The sequence below is a fragment of the Etheostoma cragini genome, chromosome 18 (assembly GCF_013103735.1).
Source record: "Etheostoma cragini isolate CJK2018 chromosome 18, CSU_Ecrag_1.0, whole genome shotgun sequence".
In the NCBI taxonomy this organism is placed as follows: domain Eukaryota; kingdom Metazoa; phylum Chordata; class Actinopteri; order Perciformes; family Percidae; genus Etheostoma; species Etheostoma cragini.
Genome location: NC_048424.1, coordinates 19,489,107 through 19,507,247, shown reverse-complemented (window position 1 = coordinate 19,507,247; position 18,141 = coordinate 19,489,107). Strand labels below are relative to the sequence as shown.

The window sequence follows — 18,141 nt, the reverse complement described above, 5'->3', positions numbered from 1 at the left end:
GGTTGCTTTTTGTTTTTTGGCTTTACTTTGGGGGCCGACGCGGTTTGACTGGGGTGATTTTACTTTCTTGTTTTGTTGTGGTTGGTTTTTCTTTTTTTCTTTGTCGTCCTCCTCATCATCCGTCGTCCATCTTCCAAGCAAGGATAGAGCCACTCCTCCCGTTTTTGCCTCATCTTGTGCCGCATGAATTTTTGGTGGTTGGAAATTCAAAGTTGTCTTCCTCATCAAGTTTGTGTTTATTTTTTATTGCCATATGGCTACTAAAGAACCCCCCACCCCCACCCCCCCCCACCCCCTCCTTCCCCCCCGCCCTTTTTGATACAACTTAGGGAAATGAACGGCAACAAAATCTTTTCTTGCCATCATCCTTTTTTTGGCCTTGTGCAGGCCACCCCATTCTGTCTCAAGAAAGTTGTGTGTGAAAGAATGACTCCCTGTCTCCCCTCTTGAGCGTTAAACCCCCCCCCGTCCATCCCAATTCACCCACCTTCTTTCTTTTAGCCTTTCTGCATATACATGTCTGTTTGAATGCAGATGGCATAAAAAGACTTTTATTGCCACAAAGTATATCTGTTTTTCTATTCTATCTGTTGCTCCAAGTAGAAGGCATTTGTGGCATGCACACTGTACTGGACTGTACTGCTGCTCTATAGTCTAACTTATTTCTCCCCCGCACTCCCCTGCTTATGCATGGATATGATTGGCATCCATTGTGTGTACTGCTTCTTCTCCACCCATAAGTCTCAGGCTAACCCCCAGCTGGCTTCTACTACATGTCAGTGTGTGTGTGTTTGTGTGTGTGCATCTGTCTGTGTGTGTGTGTGTGTGTGTGTGTTTGGAGCTACAGCGGTGGTCCCCCGCTGCTGCTCCTCCCTTGGAGGCGTGTTGTGTTTGTGCTTGCGCCTGCTGTCTCTGTCAGTGCTCCGTCTGTGTCTGCCAAACAGCTTGTCTTGTCTGCTGTGCGTGGTCTTCTTGTGATTGTGTTGTCTGTGTGTTTGATAAAACTGTTAAACCTTACCTGTTCCCTTTATCCCACGGAGGTTCCACAAGAGGGCAAATAAGGAGTGTGCAGTGAGACAATGTCTGAATAATAACCCTGAACACATTGACATCGCTACAAGTATCACGATATGCAGGAATTCAGCAGCTACATAAAACTACCACCCGGAAATCACTGATGAGAAAATATGCAATGCTCGGTTTAGAGAAAAGCAAACACCAAGTCAATTTGTGATTTAATTTCACAGTGATTAACAGAGTTGCAGCTTGTCATTTCCGTGTAATCTGAGCAATCTTTGTGATTAATATGTTATTATATTTTAGTAATTGATGCAAAAGATTCTCCTTAATCCACACGTATGATTTATGTGCCTACAAGTTGCAATATATCCTGTACTTTCAATTTAGACTCATAACAAGATTATGTGAATAGTCCATGTTGTACTAATGCTATCAATGCACAAATACAGAGCAGAAATTTTGACTCGTTTTAGCAGCAAAAGCCTGGTTGACAGCTTTTATCTATATACTCTTATTGTGCTGGCAATTTAATATGTGCCATGAGTATATTGGTGTGGCTCCACTCTGCCAGTAATATGTACATAAACAACAAGTGACATTATATAGATTGATCTAAAAGGATCCATAAAAATCCACCACTTCTATGTTTAAGGTTAGGTTAAGTTATTATAGCCACTTGGTTAAAGTTGTTCTAAACCAGTGCATGAAATTGTCCAGTAGTCACCAGTACTGAGTATGGGCACTTCTGAATTTTGTCCACATAAGTGCTCTTACTTCTAATTGTTGTTGTTGTTGTAGTGACCAAGCAATTATATGTAAAATCTGACATTTAACACCCTCATAAAGACCGAATCAAATGATTCTTTGTTTCATAACGGCATTTCCAGGCACTGCGACAATTGTGAACTGTGAGATCGGCAGTCGATTCAGGCTCCTTAGATCGAAATTGTCAAAGTCTATTTGGGGTCCCACTTTTTATTTTGGGATAATAATAATGGATCATAGAGTATAACATAAAAAGAGTTGCTCATAGTGACAAACTCACTGGGACAATCCAACTGTGCAGTTCCTTTTAGCTGTATGGAGCGTTTTAGCCTCCCCGCTCATGTTTTTGTTTTTTTGGCGAGTAACTTTAGCTTCACTCTGATCACTGTAGTTTCCAGAAATGGTTTGCTAGCATTTAACATATCCATTTTTTTTTAAATGATAATATGTCAATGTTGAACTGCCTCCAAATGGCCAAAACATCAGGTTTAGCGATAAGGGAAGATTGCCATCATTGTCAAAGAAAACTACCTTTGGCGGTTGGGACACAGACTTATGTGAATGGGTGTATCCTTTGTGTACCCCTCATTGCCATTGCTTTTTGCTGCACTATAAGAATGTTACTATCAAGCATAGACATATAGGTGGGTCAGTTGTTGTTGTCAACAAATAACACAACACTGTCATTTTTCTAGGGCGGACAGCCTCCTACAAATCTCTGCAAACATCTGTTGCAGTCATGTGTGACAGTCAAATGGATTGTAAAAAGATTGTGTGTTTAATAAAAGGGCCAGAAATGGTCCTACATGCGCAATTACCCTATCAGCCTTTGATAAAGTGGAGCACAGATCAAACAGGTCTAACATATTTATAGATCTCTCCTCATCTCGTTGGCCTTGGTGGTTATTGGGGAGAGTCTGTGGCTGAAATGAATGTTAGACAGGAAGTATGGATGTTATGTTGTGTGACTTCTTCATTGCTGTATATAAAGAGCCCCGACACATGTTGGGGTACAGAATGAAGTATGATAGGGATGGATCACTGAGTTTCCTCGTGGCGTCAGCGATGGCTCCCGTCAAGCCCCATCGGGCCGGCTGTCACTTCAACACAGGCCTCAGATCAGTTTAAAGTTTATTCAGCTGACACATATCCGCCGAGAGCAGAGGTGCCGCCTAACGGCTGTACAGCAAATCGACCGGCTGACAGAGAGTGAGTTGCCACGCCTGCTGCAGATGCCAATTTAATACGCCAGACTGCGCCCGGCCACATGATGACAGATTAAGAGCTTTCTGCCATGCACTGTGGCTTCAGGATGCTCCTCCTCCAGCTGGAGGTGGTTGCATGCATCCTCCTGGGGCAGACCTCTCCGCTTGTTGAAGCTGTAAACAGAACAGCGTTTAACTTTTTAAGGATGGAAATGAATTGTCCATCAGTGCGAAATTAGACCTCTCCTGGCAGGGATGTGCACAAGCACGATAAGATAATTGTATAGCATGGTAAAGTGCTAAGCTTCTACATCTTTTTAGAAAGCTCAGCCATTGCACAGGGCACCAATATAATCCCTGGTATGTCCCTTTAAGTGTGTCCGCACTGAAAATCTGTGTTTTGCTGGCTTGCTGGTAATCAGCTTCCTACCTGCAGAGGTGGATGAATCTGCTACAGCAGGTGTCTGGGCACAATGTGAGCAGCCACAATGAGATTTCAGGGCCTCAAACCACTGACTCGCCCACAACTTGCAGCGTCGAAATCCCATTGACTCACTTCATCCAGGGTTGGTGCTGGTGCGCCGGCTTTCCGCTTTTATGGTGTGGCGTCGTCAAATCCCTGACGCAACGCTGGGATTCATCTCCTTTCGGAAGGCTCAGCAAACTCTGGACGGACACGGATCAGGCCAGGGGAGGAAGAGAGGGAGTGCAGGGAAGTGAAGAGAAAGTGCTGCTCTGAGAATTCTGCATCTGTAGCCTCCAAGCTGCTGAGGTAGTGAGTCAATCAGCCATTGAGAAATAACAACATTTACTTAATTTCTCTTCAACAGCCAGCACAGGCATGCGGCAGATAGCCTCTTCATATTTTTGACAAGAAATGATGAAAAGCAAAATGCGTGGAAAATTGCAGTTTGTTTCATGCTGTTGTTTTTTTGGTTAAATAAGATAGCGTCAGTTTTTCTCATTCGTGCTAAGTCTAGTCAGTAGGCACTGGCGCGAAGAAACACTTTTTAATTGGAAGTCCTGACTTCCTTTTGCTTAAAAAGATAGATCGCAGAGAAGTTGGTTGTAGGTCGAGCAGAGTGGAGAATTATTTGTCAGGGAGGCTGTAGGCTTAGCACAAAATCCCCTCCATCACAACGAGTGCGGAAAAACAAGCGCAGTCTGGTTAAGCAAACCCATTAGAACGCGCTTTGTTTGTCTGCTTCAGAAATGCAGCAAGATGTGCAGCACTTGTGCAAGAGCTTACACAGGATTAAAGTGTTTACCAAAACATCAAGGTCCTCTGCACTGACTTTAATGGAGACCCTTTACTGCAGCTGTTCCCCTCCCATCCAAGTGTTTTGTTGATAGAGCACAAAGCTAACAGATGCGGAAAGCTAGAGTGAAAGGATGTAAACAAGGCCAAGACAGCAAGGGCAGGGTTGGATAAATAAAACCTTGGATGAAATCACTTACTCTGGGCTGGTATTGTTTATTTAGCAAGGCGAGGAGTTAGTGGAATAAAATCATAGCTATGCAACATGAGCAGTTGCTGTTAGCTGGGACACACTACAGTCATACAGTAGAAAGCCGCGCTGTACTAGGTCAGACATTAGTGCATGGAACGGCAAGCAGGAAATTCACATTTTAGATGTCCGTTTACTAGTGTATTAGTTTATTATAAGGAGCTCTGTTAGCTGACGCCTAGGCAACCAGCTTGTCTTCCTGGGTCCACAACCATATTAAATTAGACAATTTTAAAACTTTGTATAACACATACAGGAAAAGAAGAGAAACACAAACTCTCACAAGTATAAAACAAAATAACAAGGAAACAACCTGAAAAACCCAAGAGAAAAAAAAAAAAGACAACCTAAATGAAATTACTTTATATCAACAACATGACACATTGGTGTGGAGTAAACATCTAGCTAGCTCTTAAAGACAAAGCAGGAGAAAAACAATTCATTAGAATAAAGGAAAACCTCAAGATAAACATTTAAGAGATGTTGAGATTTAGGTATCTTCATAAAACTTCCCTATCCTTTGATAAGACGTATATTACTTGACAAATGACTCTCTGTATTTAAATATACAAATATACTCTCTGTTTTTTTTCAGGTCCTTGGATTTGTGTTGATAATACAGTCAGGATAGTGTGACAGATGCTGTATTTCTTTAATAATACATAACTCAAAGTTTTGCGTGATAAATCAGGTTTCCGAAACAAAAACCTGATACCTGAAGACATATGTGCCTCTCCAGTCTCCTTCAAGTTACCAGACGCCCAAAAAAACCACCCCCCTGTGCCCTCTAGTGGAACTCCTTCCCAACACAGTGTTTATCTGTCAAACAAAGGCTGTTGGTTATGCACATAACGCAAAGCATCTAAACATTTAACAAAAAAGTAGCTCATTAACTATCTAATCTACTTCCCCTCTTGATTAATTAGTGAATGCGCTGGGCCTAAATGCCACATAATGTTGGTAATATATCACCCATGGTGCACCTGCTTCCAATGTTAACTGCTGATGAAAGAAATATCCCACAGCCCTTGGTGGCAGTGACATTTTAACTGACCTCCGAGCCCCTATCTTAAGCCCCTTCCCCTACCTGTCCCAGGCTTGCTGTATTGTTATTGTATATTACTCTCCCTAAATGCAACTTACTGAAGCATGCATTAACCCAACTTCTTATAGTGGAACTAAAATCCAAAATAAAACCATGTCTGATTGACCTCTCTTTCTCTGACGTACATCCAGATTGCACGCCCTGTCCTGTGTTTTAAAATACTAACAAGAGAAATGTATTAGTAACTAATAATAAAGTCTTTATTATTAGTTAAGCAAAGGTGGTGACACTTTTCCTATGAACTGTCCCCCTCCTCTTTGTCTGCCTCAGTGTGTGCTTTCTGGTTGTTCATCTTTGATAGTGTGACAAATTTAATGCCTTTCTTTCTTGCTTGCTAATTTGTTTTGTCTTTTTGTACATATATGTTGAAACACATATATGTGTATCTATGTTTCTCTTCTGAAAATGTTCAAATTTTAACTATCTGATAATTTGCTAAGAATCACTATTATTGACAGTGCTTTGATGATTATTTCCCTAATTAGAATGAAGCTTCCTCTTTTCTCTATGACGTAATTACTATTCCTTAAACAACAGGAGTTGTTGTTGTTTTTTCTCCAAAGATTTGGTATCAAAAGTCAAAACCATGCAGCTGGATTGGGATTTCAAAATTCATGTCCTCCATAGAGAAAAAAGAGAAGACACCTCTAAAGTTGACCCTCACCACTATCTGTGAAAAGTGTTCCAAACTGTTTCTATGCTGATCTTTAATATCTACCTGTTAGCTGATAGCTATCTCTGATTGAAATTTGGATTTAATCAATGAATGAGTTGACTAATTTTGTGCATGGCAAAGAAGTTGCAGCTTAGGGTTTGTAAAACTGTCAGTGTTGAGAGTGCTGTTCTCTTTTGTAGATGGGCATGTATATGCTCATTGTTTGTATATCCCCATCCCTTCCTTACAGCCAAAAGCTCTAATGCCGCCCGACCGCTTCGTGCCGCCTTTACATGGACATGGCAACTGATGTACACGTTCACCCCCATCTATGTCATTTCCTTCCTAGTATGTTCATAGGTCCCACCCCCGTCTCACACTCCCTCCTCCCAAACCCTTTAAGTAGAGATTCTAAGATATGTACAGTCATACATTTGTTCATTAATGAAGTTAAAGTCAAGCAAAAAAAGAAAAAGAGTCATCTAATCAGGCTGTAGATATTTACTGAGAGACTTATATATCAAAACAAGAACTATAGATATACACTTTTCTTTTTATACAAAAATTAAATGACTATCTAAAGAACAAAAAAAAGATATCCTGAACAGAATGGTGAAGATTATTTTTCATGTCATGATGTGTGGATGTATGTGTTGTTACCTCCCTGTGCCATCCTGTCAAAAATGAGAAATATATACTAATTAATCACAAACTGCTAAAAAAAAAGAAAAGAAACTAACCTAACTTGTCCAAAGGCATTCTTACACAACTTTCTTTTGTACATTTTTTTTTCTTCCTGCCAAAATCATGCGGGCAATTTGTTGACGTAAGTTGACAAAACTGATGGTATGCTTTCTTCCTTTTGAAAACTGTTTTTATTTCATTTTTTGTAGGCTTTTATGAGCTGACTTTGTTTTTCCTACTTACTTACTACTAATCCCTTTCTGGATAGCTCTATCTGTGGCTTTACTTTGTGAATGTTTTTTTTCCAATGTTTGCTCTAACTCTGAACTCTTTTTGTAATGCCTTAATTATTATTCCTATCATTATTATTATTATTATTATTATTTTGATTTTGGTTTACTTCATTTCTGTTCTGTTCTTTTCTTTCTTGTTCCAAAAGGTTTGCATCTCTTTATAGTGCCCTGTTTGTGAGACTTTGCAATGTACAAACAAGCCACTTTGGCAAGAGGATAAGCAGCTTCAATAGACATCTGAATGTTTCAAAGTCTTTGTAGTCATCGAACAACAGGTTTAACCAATAAAGCATGTGGTATCAAGTGTTCCCAAATGGATTTATTAGAAGGCAGTAGCTGTGGCAAATGTTTTTTTAAGCTCCTAGGTTTGTAAGTCTTGTGAATATTAAAGTAACATTGCGCTAACATGGAGAACAAGACTGTAACATCTGAGCTTCTCCCACCAGAAAAGTACAACTAAGGAAACATTCAGGTGTGATTGAACTGCCCGGTAACTTTGTGCCATTGTGGTAACTGTAGGGGTCAAAAGGCAAGAGGCTAGGGCAAAGAGGGGAGCCCACTTATGCTGTTCCCTCTATTCTTTATCACTTGTGAGTGGTGACTTGTGCAGGGACAGTTTTTCTTCTGTAGATCAGTGTGTGGCCCACTAAAGTGCCAGTCATGGTTTTTAAAAGGCTCAAAGTAATGCTTTTGGACTTTGGAGCACTTCCTGTCCAAAAAAACGTTCCCTTTCCCTTTTTAGTTCTCTTGTCATTTTTCAGCTTCTTAATGTGTCTTCAGATCAACAGGGTTAAAAAGTGCCTCTCTCAGCAGCAATACGAAACACCTTACAGTTTCTCATTTCAGACTTAGTTAACTTGCTTTCAGGCCCACTGGCTTGCACTTCGATTTGCAAACAAATGCTAATACCCTCTGCTTCTTTTTATCCACAGAGTGCATCTTCTGGTGCTCAGTTTTTGAACGGACTAAAAGGGATTTACACTCAAAGATAAATTAATCAAGCCTCTTAAAAGCCTGAAGTTGTCTTTCATGTGGAGAAACTAGCGGCCTTATCTCAGAGAACTAAATATAGGGCCACAATTTGTGTGGCCTCCCACATAATTCACACTTTTATTATTCAGGAAGTAATGAATATTCATGCGTATAGAACATATGGTAACCGTGACTAGTTTATAGCACAGTATAAATGTAGTCCTCATAGACCATACTTCTATCAGGATATGTAGGAGGTAGTATGTGGAGTCAGTTTAATGTGGCTCACCCTTGTGCATCCCTCAAAGCCTTTTGATGCAACGTACACTTTATTTATGGCTGTTGTTTTCTTTCTTTTTGGGTCTTGTTTGGTTCTGAGTTTGATTGTTTTTGCACTGGTACCGTATTTTTCGTTCTTTCTTTCCTTGTTTATCCTCAGTTGATTTTCTCCCTATGTTGAGCTTTGCTTTATACGTTCTTTGGTTACCGTTTCTTTTGGTGTTTGGCTGTTTCTTGCTTCGCTGATGGACGACTTTCTGCTCTCTGACCGCCGTTTTTGTTTCTCTCTTTCCAGGAGGGGAGCTAGTCATCCCCGTGCTAGTCGAGGACCCCATAGACATCCCTTCTGTATCCACCCGTTCTCCCTTCATCCCCCTCCCCCCAACCCTCCACCCCGTCCTCACCATTATTGAGACCACCAAAGAATCCTTGGCCATGGCCACTGAGGCGGGGGTACCTTGCTTGTCGGACCGAGGCAGCGATGATTGTGATGATGGTGATGGTGGTGATGATGGTGATGATGATGATGATGATGGCATGGTGATTTCGGGGTTTGGCTCTGGCGAAGCTTTCGACTCTAGCCTGCCCCCTACTGACGATGAAGATTTTTACACCACCTTCTCCCTGGTAACAGATAAGATCTTGACCACATCGGCTTATGAAGGCGGCTACAAAGCCCTCGCGCCCAAGTGGGAGGCCAAGGACTTGAGGCCTAGCAAAGCCTCTGAGGCAGGTAGGACTACACCCACCTCGCCTCTGCCCGACCCCCGGGGCACGCCGGCGGTCCCCTCGGACACGCCACCCAAACTGCCCGCCGGGAAAATGAACAACCGCGAGGTAAAACCCCCGCAGCCGGACATAGTCCTGCTGCCCCTACCCACGTCCATCGATCTGGACGGCACCAAGCCACGGGGCCCATTCATCACCTCGCCCATGCTGCGCACGGTGCCCGCCGCCTTGCCCACCGTGCCCGGCGTGGTGCGCCGAGTGCCCCCGGGGGCCTCAGAGGTGATCCGGGAATCCAGCAGTACCACGGGCATGGTGGTGGGCATTGTCTCGGCCGCCGCCCTGTGCATCCTCATCCTCCTCTACGCCATGTACAAGTACAGGAACAGGGACGAGGGTTCCTACCAGGTGGACGAGACGCGCAACTACATCAGCAACTCGGCGCAAACTAATGGCGCTGTGGTGAAGGATAAAGCACCCAGCGGCAGCGCCAAAGGCAGCGCAGGTAGCAAGAGACCGAAAGACAAGGACAAGGAGTATTATGTATAGAAATCAGCAGTCATATCCCAACACAAAGAAAAATAAACTGTATGGAACACAGTTATGAACATTTTGACAGTACCATATTGGCAACTGTGATTTAAAAAAAAAAAAAAAAAAAAAGGATAAAATCTCTTGAGAACTCAATACTTAGTGAGTCAATGAAACATTTACAAAAGAACTTTGGCTTATGGAAGCACACTTACTATTGTAAGCATTACAGAGAGACAATGCAGTACAACTTCACCGGGACTCAACGTGGATCTTTTGAAGGAGTCCCTGCTGGAGACATTTGGCAGTGTGAACAACATCACTCTCAACATCCATGCGACCCTAAGTGACTGTCAAGAGGTGTGTGATCCTGGGAGTTCTAACAACCTTGTCCATTGTAACCCTGTAAAATACGATCACTGTCATTTCGGCCATTCTGAGCATGCATGTGAGGTGTATGTGACGTGGTGCTGGCATCTGTGTAAGTGAGGGACCTCAAGAAACTATGATTGTCGGGAAAGTTGGAAGTCAAAACCTGATTTCGCATTACAAACGGTTTCATTAAACGTAGCTTTCATCAATGCGATATGAGCTAAAGTATATGTGTACTTAAAGCTGTCTTTTTATTTTTACTTTTTTATTTATTCAGTCATTAAGTTATTTATTTATTCAATGAATTTAGGTCCTTATTGTTTTCTTTTTTTGAAGGATGATGTCCAGTCAGGGTCGACTAGGCAGTGGTCAGTGACCGCTCAGCAGGATGTGATACAGTAATGCATCTCAATATTTTTCTCTCCCTTACGTCTCAGCTAAGGATTGGACTGCTATGCATGGCAACCAAATTCTAGATAGTGTTCAAGCGTGAAAGAGTGGATCCACCAGGCGAAATACACATAATAATGTTACTTCTCTGAATTTTAAATCTCTTACAGCATTTGTCTTTTCTTTCATTTTTTTTTTTGTTCTTGTCCAGTTTTTGAAACACTTCCTGAAATGATGTGGCAAAATACATTGTCATAATTTGAGACCGGCGGAGATTTAATTTGTCACAATGTTGAAAAAAAAAAAAAGAGGAAAATAATTCCAGGCTTAAGACTTAAATCCAGCGTGAACAAGTGTGATTCTATCTGTTTTCACAGACAACTGTGTCAAAAACAGCAAATATGTTTACATATTTTATTACATTATAGCCGTTGTGCTTTGCAGGTCAATATTGTACAGAAATTCAAGTTTCTGTTGATTTGTAAAAGAGAAAATCATTTTCTTGTATAGACCGACCATTTGATTTGATTATTCTGCTGTAAATCATTTGTATTCCTTTGCCAGGAACGCCTGGAGATTTAAAAAAAAAAAAACTGATGTGCACAGAAACATTTGTTTTGGCTGAGAGCAAATGTTGTTAGATTAGACGTCTAGTCTCTGGATGGTGTTTCTCTTCAGTCGCATGAATATTTGACCTTTGGAAGCTGTCAAATAGAAAACATCTCCCTCAGATCTTGAATTAGGGACTCCTCCTTATTCTGAAATTACTTTTATCATGTTTTTATTTTTTTATTGGAAATTTGACAAACAGAACAAGAGAATAAAGACAGATCATGATGAATTTGGAAATCTAATGCTAGCACCTTACTGATTTACAGGTGTTTTATTTTTGTTTCTTCCTATTTTTTATTTTTTTTTAAACTCCAACGTCAATTTTCTCGTCTGCATAACTTGTCTACTTTTTGCTTTTTTTCTGTTTAAAGTGTAGCCTGATTTCATGTCTCATTTTTATGACATTCTCTTCCAGCAATATGTTTTTTATGTCATTATTTATTGCTGAAGTTATTTGTTTTCATTTCCATGCAAACTCAATCGGTGTGTATGTTCACTTTGATTTTTTGTGTTGGTACTCAGCTTTTTCAACCAGTTAATTATTATTGTCTTATGCTCCTTTGACTCCAAACAATTCCCAGAAATAAAAAAAATGTTGTTCCCAAAGCTTTTTGGATGTTGGACTGCGGGTTGCTGTCACTCACTTATCCATGTTGTGGTGTAAAGGTAGAAGAAGACACAGTGAGGAGATGGAGATAGATGCCATCTTCTCCGAAGACTATTCACCAAACCACAATTTCTCATCCACTTGCTATTGCTTCAGTGATTTCATTTTATACCAAAAAGTGGTATCATTTCCATTCAAATGAAGTCTGGAGCACAGCAGCTCCACACTATAATTTACCTATAGATGATTATGCTAATTCATACACTGTTCATCAACAACAGAAAAAAATACGTGTGAAGTTATTACAGGGTCCAGGGTCTTCACAACATCAGAGAAATGGCTTTGTTTTTTTTTAGAGCCAGGCTTTTATAAGAGTGCACAGCCAAATGAGATTCTCTACAACCATATGGCCGGGTTATGAGCTACTCAATGGCTGCAGCACCTGCTTTCCCAGCTCGTTTTAACACTGTCCATATTTCGTGCAAATGGGCCTTCACAGAGCCGGTCATTAACTTGCAATAGCCCATTGATGTAGGATATCAGAGCAGAGTGTGTGAGTATATCCAGCCCGCACAATGACTACATATTAACTCATTCATCCTGCCACAGGCAACGGGAACACGAAGGCCAGCAGGGGTTTGTTCCACTGAGGGACTGTATTTTACATTCTAAAGGCACACCCACATTTCAAGATTCATTTTTTAAAAATGTGTGGAAATGTGTTCTGTGTAAGTCAACACAATAAAAAGTTAATGTGTAAGGACACATTTATTTTAGCAAGTAATAATATTTAATCCACACTTTATCCTACTGCACCTATGACGGCAGGTAGAGAGATAAAGGTTATAGGCAGGTGCAATCAATATTTTTTATGTTAACACATTTAAACATATCCGTGTGAAATGGGCTGCTTGAAATGAACCTACAGAGAATTATCACACCCTGCAGTTCCTACAGAGCATTTTAGCCTTTCAGTTCGTTTCAGCCTGAGCAGACAGATATTTTTGAGGAGAGAAAAAGCCTCCAAAACCGATAACAGAAAAAGAAGTTGTAATGAATATTTATACCTTTTTTAGGCAGATTATTATACCCAAAATTGTCAAAAAAGACCGATGGCAACGCGTCATTCTCTGAAAGCCATGACACCACAGGGGAAAATAATCTGTACCACAACATGCCACCATGGGCTGAAAAGGCAGACAAAATATTAGCTAGCTAGTTGTTAGTAATGCTACTGTAAAGCTGATTCTTTAGCCTAAAATGTAGTTAGACTAAAGCTGAAATTTAGATCTTTGACTTGGTGAGAAAATGCTTGCTGCACACCTGACATGACGTAACGTTAGGCATACTGTCAGGTTCCCACAATTTTCCCATTCTTCCTGCTGATGTCCTGTAGGTCCATCCACTTTTGTCTCCATAAAGGTACTTTTTTTGGTTTGGCAGCTTATAAACATAGTTAAGGGATCTTTTCCCTGTTGGTAGTGCATCCCGCTTTTTAGGCCTTTTGTCTGTTGTTTGCTAGCAGACCAAATTAACACGGAGGCACTTTCACAAACTAAAATGAATTGTTTTCTGCTTGCTGTCTCTCTTTATTGCCATGAAATTGCCATACTACTGCACTCTGGACAATCTCCACAGAATTAATCATATACTTTAATTTACAATTGAATAAATGTAATATATGATTTAAAGGTTAGGTATCTTAACCACGCATTAGTCCCACTATGTTAAAAGTGGTAATAGCAGCTAACATTACTGGAATTTGCTTTGCTAATTACCATCAAGATAGCTGAAATTTAGCTCTTTTGTTTTTCTCCATTGTTGGGTTTAACTACTACCTCATTTTATATGTCAAATAACTAATTGGCGAGATGTTAGGTTCGACAATATACACATTTTTCATTTGGCGATAACTAGGAAAAAATTGCACCTGGATCTAATTTTTGCTTAAAACTAAGATTAGCTGTAGCGTTAACTGCTAGCTGTCTCGTTTGATATAGCATGTTTGCATTAGCTGTGTAATTTGCTCTCTTTCTGTGGCAGCTGTGCAGTTAACTGCCGTTTGGCTTGGTATGGTTTGTATCTCTTTAAAGATACGGTGCGTAGTTGCTGTCATTTTAAGTAATGACAACAAAACTGTCGTCGCACAGCCCCGCCCACTCCTCTTCCACGCTGTTGCTAGTAGCTTAGCACAGGATTAAAAACACACGATGGACTCTTCAGAAGAGGTAATTATCTTCACTTGAGTTTCTTCGCGACAAGATAATTTTCTAAGGCTTATGGAGAGAAATACAGAGAGAGTTGCGTGGAGCTGATAGTCTTTACAAGCGTTGAAGCAATTCATTTGGCAATGCTTGAATGTAACAGGCGTACATTATTAACATAAAAAGTTACGCATTAAAGCTTTAATAGTTGTGCAGGTCAGATGCGTTTGGCGTTGTTATTGACGCTAAAACTCTTGTTTAGCGTAATATCTAAACACAATTTATCTAAACGTGCTTTGTCGGGACTATGGCGTGACTTTTGACGCCGTTAGGTTAAGGGAAAGGTCATGGGTGGCCTTACATTTCCATGACGCGGGAAGAACGGGACGGTTGTGTTGAGGGAAAGAAGAACGGACGGTTGTGTTAAGGAAAAGAAGAACGGGACAGTTGTGTTGAGGAAAAGAAGAACGGACGGTTGTGTTAAGGAAAAGAAGAACGGGACGGTTGTGTTGAGGAAAAGAAGAACGGACGGTTGTGTTGAGGAAAAGAAGAACGGGACGGTTGTGTTGAGGAAACGAAGAACGGGACGGTTGTGTTGAGGAAAAGAAGAACGGGACGGTTGTGTTGAGGAAAAGAAGAACGGACGGTTGTGTTGAGGAAAAGAAGAACGGACGGTTGTGTTGAGGAAAAGAAGAACGGACGGTTGTACACATTGGAAGTAGGCCTACCTGTACTTTACTTATCTTTTTATTTCCATGCCACATTCTACTTTTCAGCTTTCTAGGTATTTCAGAGAGAAATATTGTACTTTTTACTCCCCTACATTCATCTGACAGATTTAGTTACTTTACAAATTAACATTTTTACACACAAAACACAGGTAGTTTATAAAATACGATGTTTTATTATAAATGTAACTACCCAAAAGTAATTAGGCCTACAAGTAGCTGAAATGATTAACTGATTAAACACTTGGTTAATCAACAGGTTTTTTTTTTATCCTTCCAGTTTCTAAAATTTGGCAATTACTCTCCATTGAGCAGATTTTACTTATGCAGGACTTAAACTTGTAATAGAGTATTTTTGCAGTGTGGTATCAGTACTTTTACTTAGCCTGAATAAGCTAGCGTTAAAGGATTTGAATACTTCTTCCACCAATGACATTTAATAAGATGTTTTCACAGGTTATATGTATGTCAAAGAGTCAGATTCGATTCGATTAGGTTAGAAGACTGATGTCATGCACTTTCATATAAGATATTTTAGAATGTAAGGCATTTTAAGCTGTTTGCCATCCCTAATGACAGTTCCTTTCTAAGTTGACTGCCCTTTTTTGAAATCCCTCAAAATGTATCTGGTCTTTTGTAAATTAAGCCTCGAGCTGCAGTGCACATTGCTAGAACCTCACTGCTTTTATCTCAACTGTCTAATAGAGCGGATTTGTAATCAGGAGCATCTGTAGCAGACAATAAATTTCATTCACAACATCATACTGGACTATCATTCACAGTCGGATTGTGACATTGTATGAAAAGAGAGGGAGCTGGTCAGATGGCAGCCAAATCTCAAAATCCACAATGTGACAGTGTGACTGAGAATAATTAAATACTATGGTTTACATCCTGAAAATACAAATGCCTCCCCCCCGTGCAGAGGACAGATATTAAAGTAAAAAGGCAAATTCGGCGAAGTAGTCAACACGATAATAACGTCAAAAGAACAGAGAAACAAAAACAAGCACCAGGAAAGGTAAGTGCAGCATAAATTACCACTAAAAGAAACAGAAATTACATAATGCATCATAGTCTAGCCAGATATTTCCCCAAATAACAAAACAACATAATATTATGATCATTATGAATTCAAGTCCCCAAACAAGAACTGTATTAATACTGAAAAAAATAATTCTATTTTGCTCTTATGAAGCCTACTGACACAAACCCTGAACAGTGAGGTGTTGCTGTTTTCCCAACCATTAGTCACTTCCAGATTTACACAAGCAGGGTGCCAGCAGAGGAAACGTTTCCATTTGATATTCACAACCCATTTGCTCACACAGTTGTTGGCTGACAAAGTTTATTGATAGGATTTAATGTGTAGCAACTACTTTTCCTTTTAGTCAAATTAGTAGATGTAGATTACATCAATCCCGCTGATGTTGGCTGGATAATTCAAATCTTAATTGACAGAAAAACAATTTACATTTGCTAATGGCTTTTCCAAATGGATTTCTGTGTGTGTTTGACTGCATTAGCTCTGCCATCGCCCTGTATAGCTCTCTGGAATGGCAGCAAGGGAGCAGCTTGGCTCCCCTTAATGCATTTAAAGGCTGACAGTTGACCTGTCATGAAATTTTACTTCAACTAATGAACTGGTTAATTCCACTTAAACGCTTTGTGGCATGTTTTTCCTTTCAAATAAACAGCAGCTTTATAAGAGCGATGCATCAGCTTTGTGAAATCTGGTTTTGTTGCTTCCCACACAGAGTCAGCATGCTGTAAATGCACTGGGAATGTCTGCAGCTGTAGCATTTCATGGTTCCCCCTCTACAGATTGTAGACATGCAGCTTATTTTATTTGTCCCAATAAAGATTCAGGAGAGATGCTGTATCCTCCGCGGACTGAAAAGCAGCTGTGAAGGTGATGGTGATCAGTCCTGACAGGTAAAATATGAGTCCGCTGACCTTAACTGCAGCAATATGAAGGACACACATACACACATGTCTGAACCTCAAATAGAAGTGTAGTGTTGGCGTATGTACGCATTGGGCATGCTTAAGCCATATCACAGTTTACACGCACAGAAAGAAATGGTTGAACATATCTGGGTTAGGCATTCATATTCATATGTCACATTGGGTGCACACAGTGATATGCTAGCACAATAGTCAGGTGTGTGTATATATGTGCACTTAATTCACTTTTGTGTCTGCCTGCAGAGAGCACACCTCCTCTTATTCTTCCGCTCCATCACTCAGCAGCCAAAGCTTTCAGTTAGCTCCTCAGCCCTAATTAACTGCCAAGATATGAATGCTCTAATCTGGGCTCTAAATCTTCAGTTCCACTGACAAAAGCTTTTACAGGCTGTCACAGCTGCATGATAAACAGCAGGGCTGCTTTCTCGCCTAGTGGACACAGTGCCATCTAGGGACCAGGTCTGGCAGCTCAGGATTCTTTACTCTTGAAGGTATTTATTATCATGCATACATAATGCATGCATAGTGCATCTGTGGTTAAAGTCTTATTCTCGTAGAAAACCTCCATATAAACCACAGTCTACTGTAATTTGGAGCAATTTGGCGAAGTGCATCTAGTTGTTAATTGGGCTGACATTACAGTAATATTACCATAACTTTGAATGAGATTACCACTGAAGTGGAACACAATTTAGAAAATTCAAGTAGGTTAGTTTCCCCAGATGAGAAAGGGTTGCAAAACACAAGAGTGAATAAGAGCGGAGAGCCTGAGCTGCACACCAAAACACTGCTTTACTGTTGCTCTGCAGTCAAGAGCATCAACAGGCATGTGAAGATCAAGACCGAGCGTGATGCTGGTGAAGGGTGCATGAGTATGTGGGTGCACATTTATACTGTATGTCTCCGTCTCCATCTGTATGTGTCAGTGAGGGATGTTTGAGAGAGATAGGCCTCCTATCCAAGCTTGACAGTGTGATTGGATCCAGTGAGAATCCCAATGAAGCAATGAGTATCACAGCGGCAGCTCCCCTCCCCCAGGTGCCCCCAACACAGCCAAGAGGCCAGCCCCAGCCCTGCCAGTTCAGACCAGATGGAAATTGAGGCGGGATGGGATCTGGGAAGCAAAAACACAAAAAAGGCAAGTGAACTTTAAACCGTTTTAGCTGCTGTGAAGGTGACTGCGGCAAAACCAGCTGTAAAATGTGATCTGATTATAAGTGATGGTGGCAGATAATTGTAGAGGCTGTCTGACTGGGGCGCAGTATGCTGCTCAAATCAGATGTGCTGTGTTTGAATTCATAAAAACTCAACCCGTGTTTGAAACTAGTTTGGATACATTAAGTGATAAAGATCATAAACAGAAAATTGCAGCAATAAATGACACATTTTTTATCAAGTTTGTGTTACTGGTAAAGGTGACTCCCCTACTGATAACACACGGCAAATTCAATAATTCCATGAGGCCTTTTGCCTCTAGCCAGCCTCTCATTGCAAATAGCAATCTGTTTTTAATTGAG

The 18,141-nt window shown here is 40.7% G+C and overlaps 1 protein-coding gene and 1 long non-coding RNA gene across 21 annotated transcripts in view; both read left to right on the top strand.

The window, feature by feature from the left end:
* The window catches only part of nrxn3b (neurexin 3b), a 295,437-nt gene extending 283,714 nt beyond the window's left edge, over positions 1-11,723 (top strand). For 14 of the 20 annotated variants that reach the window (XM_034900814.1, XM_034900805.1, XM_034900804.1 and 11 more), the window contains one exon: positions 8,782-11,723. In XM_034900814.1, coding sequence (XP_034756705.1) covers positions 8,782-9,761 — 980 coding nt within the window. In that variant the 3' untranslated portion in view covers positions 9,762-11,723. Of the gene's footprint in view, positions 1-6,508; positions 6,967-8,781 lie in introns of those variants that run through there. The other 6 variants (XM_034900815.1, XM_034900810.1, XM_034900809.1 and 3 more) reach the window with 3 other exon arrangements.
* Positions 11,724-13,555: 1,832 nt separating this feature from the next.
* Positions 13,556-18,026, top strand: LOC117961521. The gene is made up of 3 exons (XR_004660423.1): positions 13,556-13,952; positions 16,520-16,591; positions 17,551-18,026. It is a non-coding gene; the product is annotated as an uncharacterized LOC117961521 (long non-coding RNA).
* Positions 18,027-18,141: the final 115 nt, after the last annotated feature.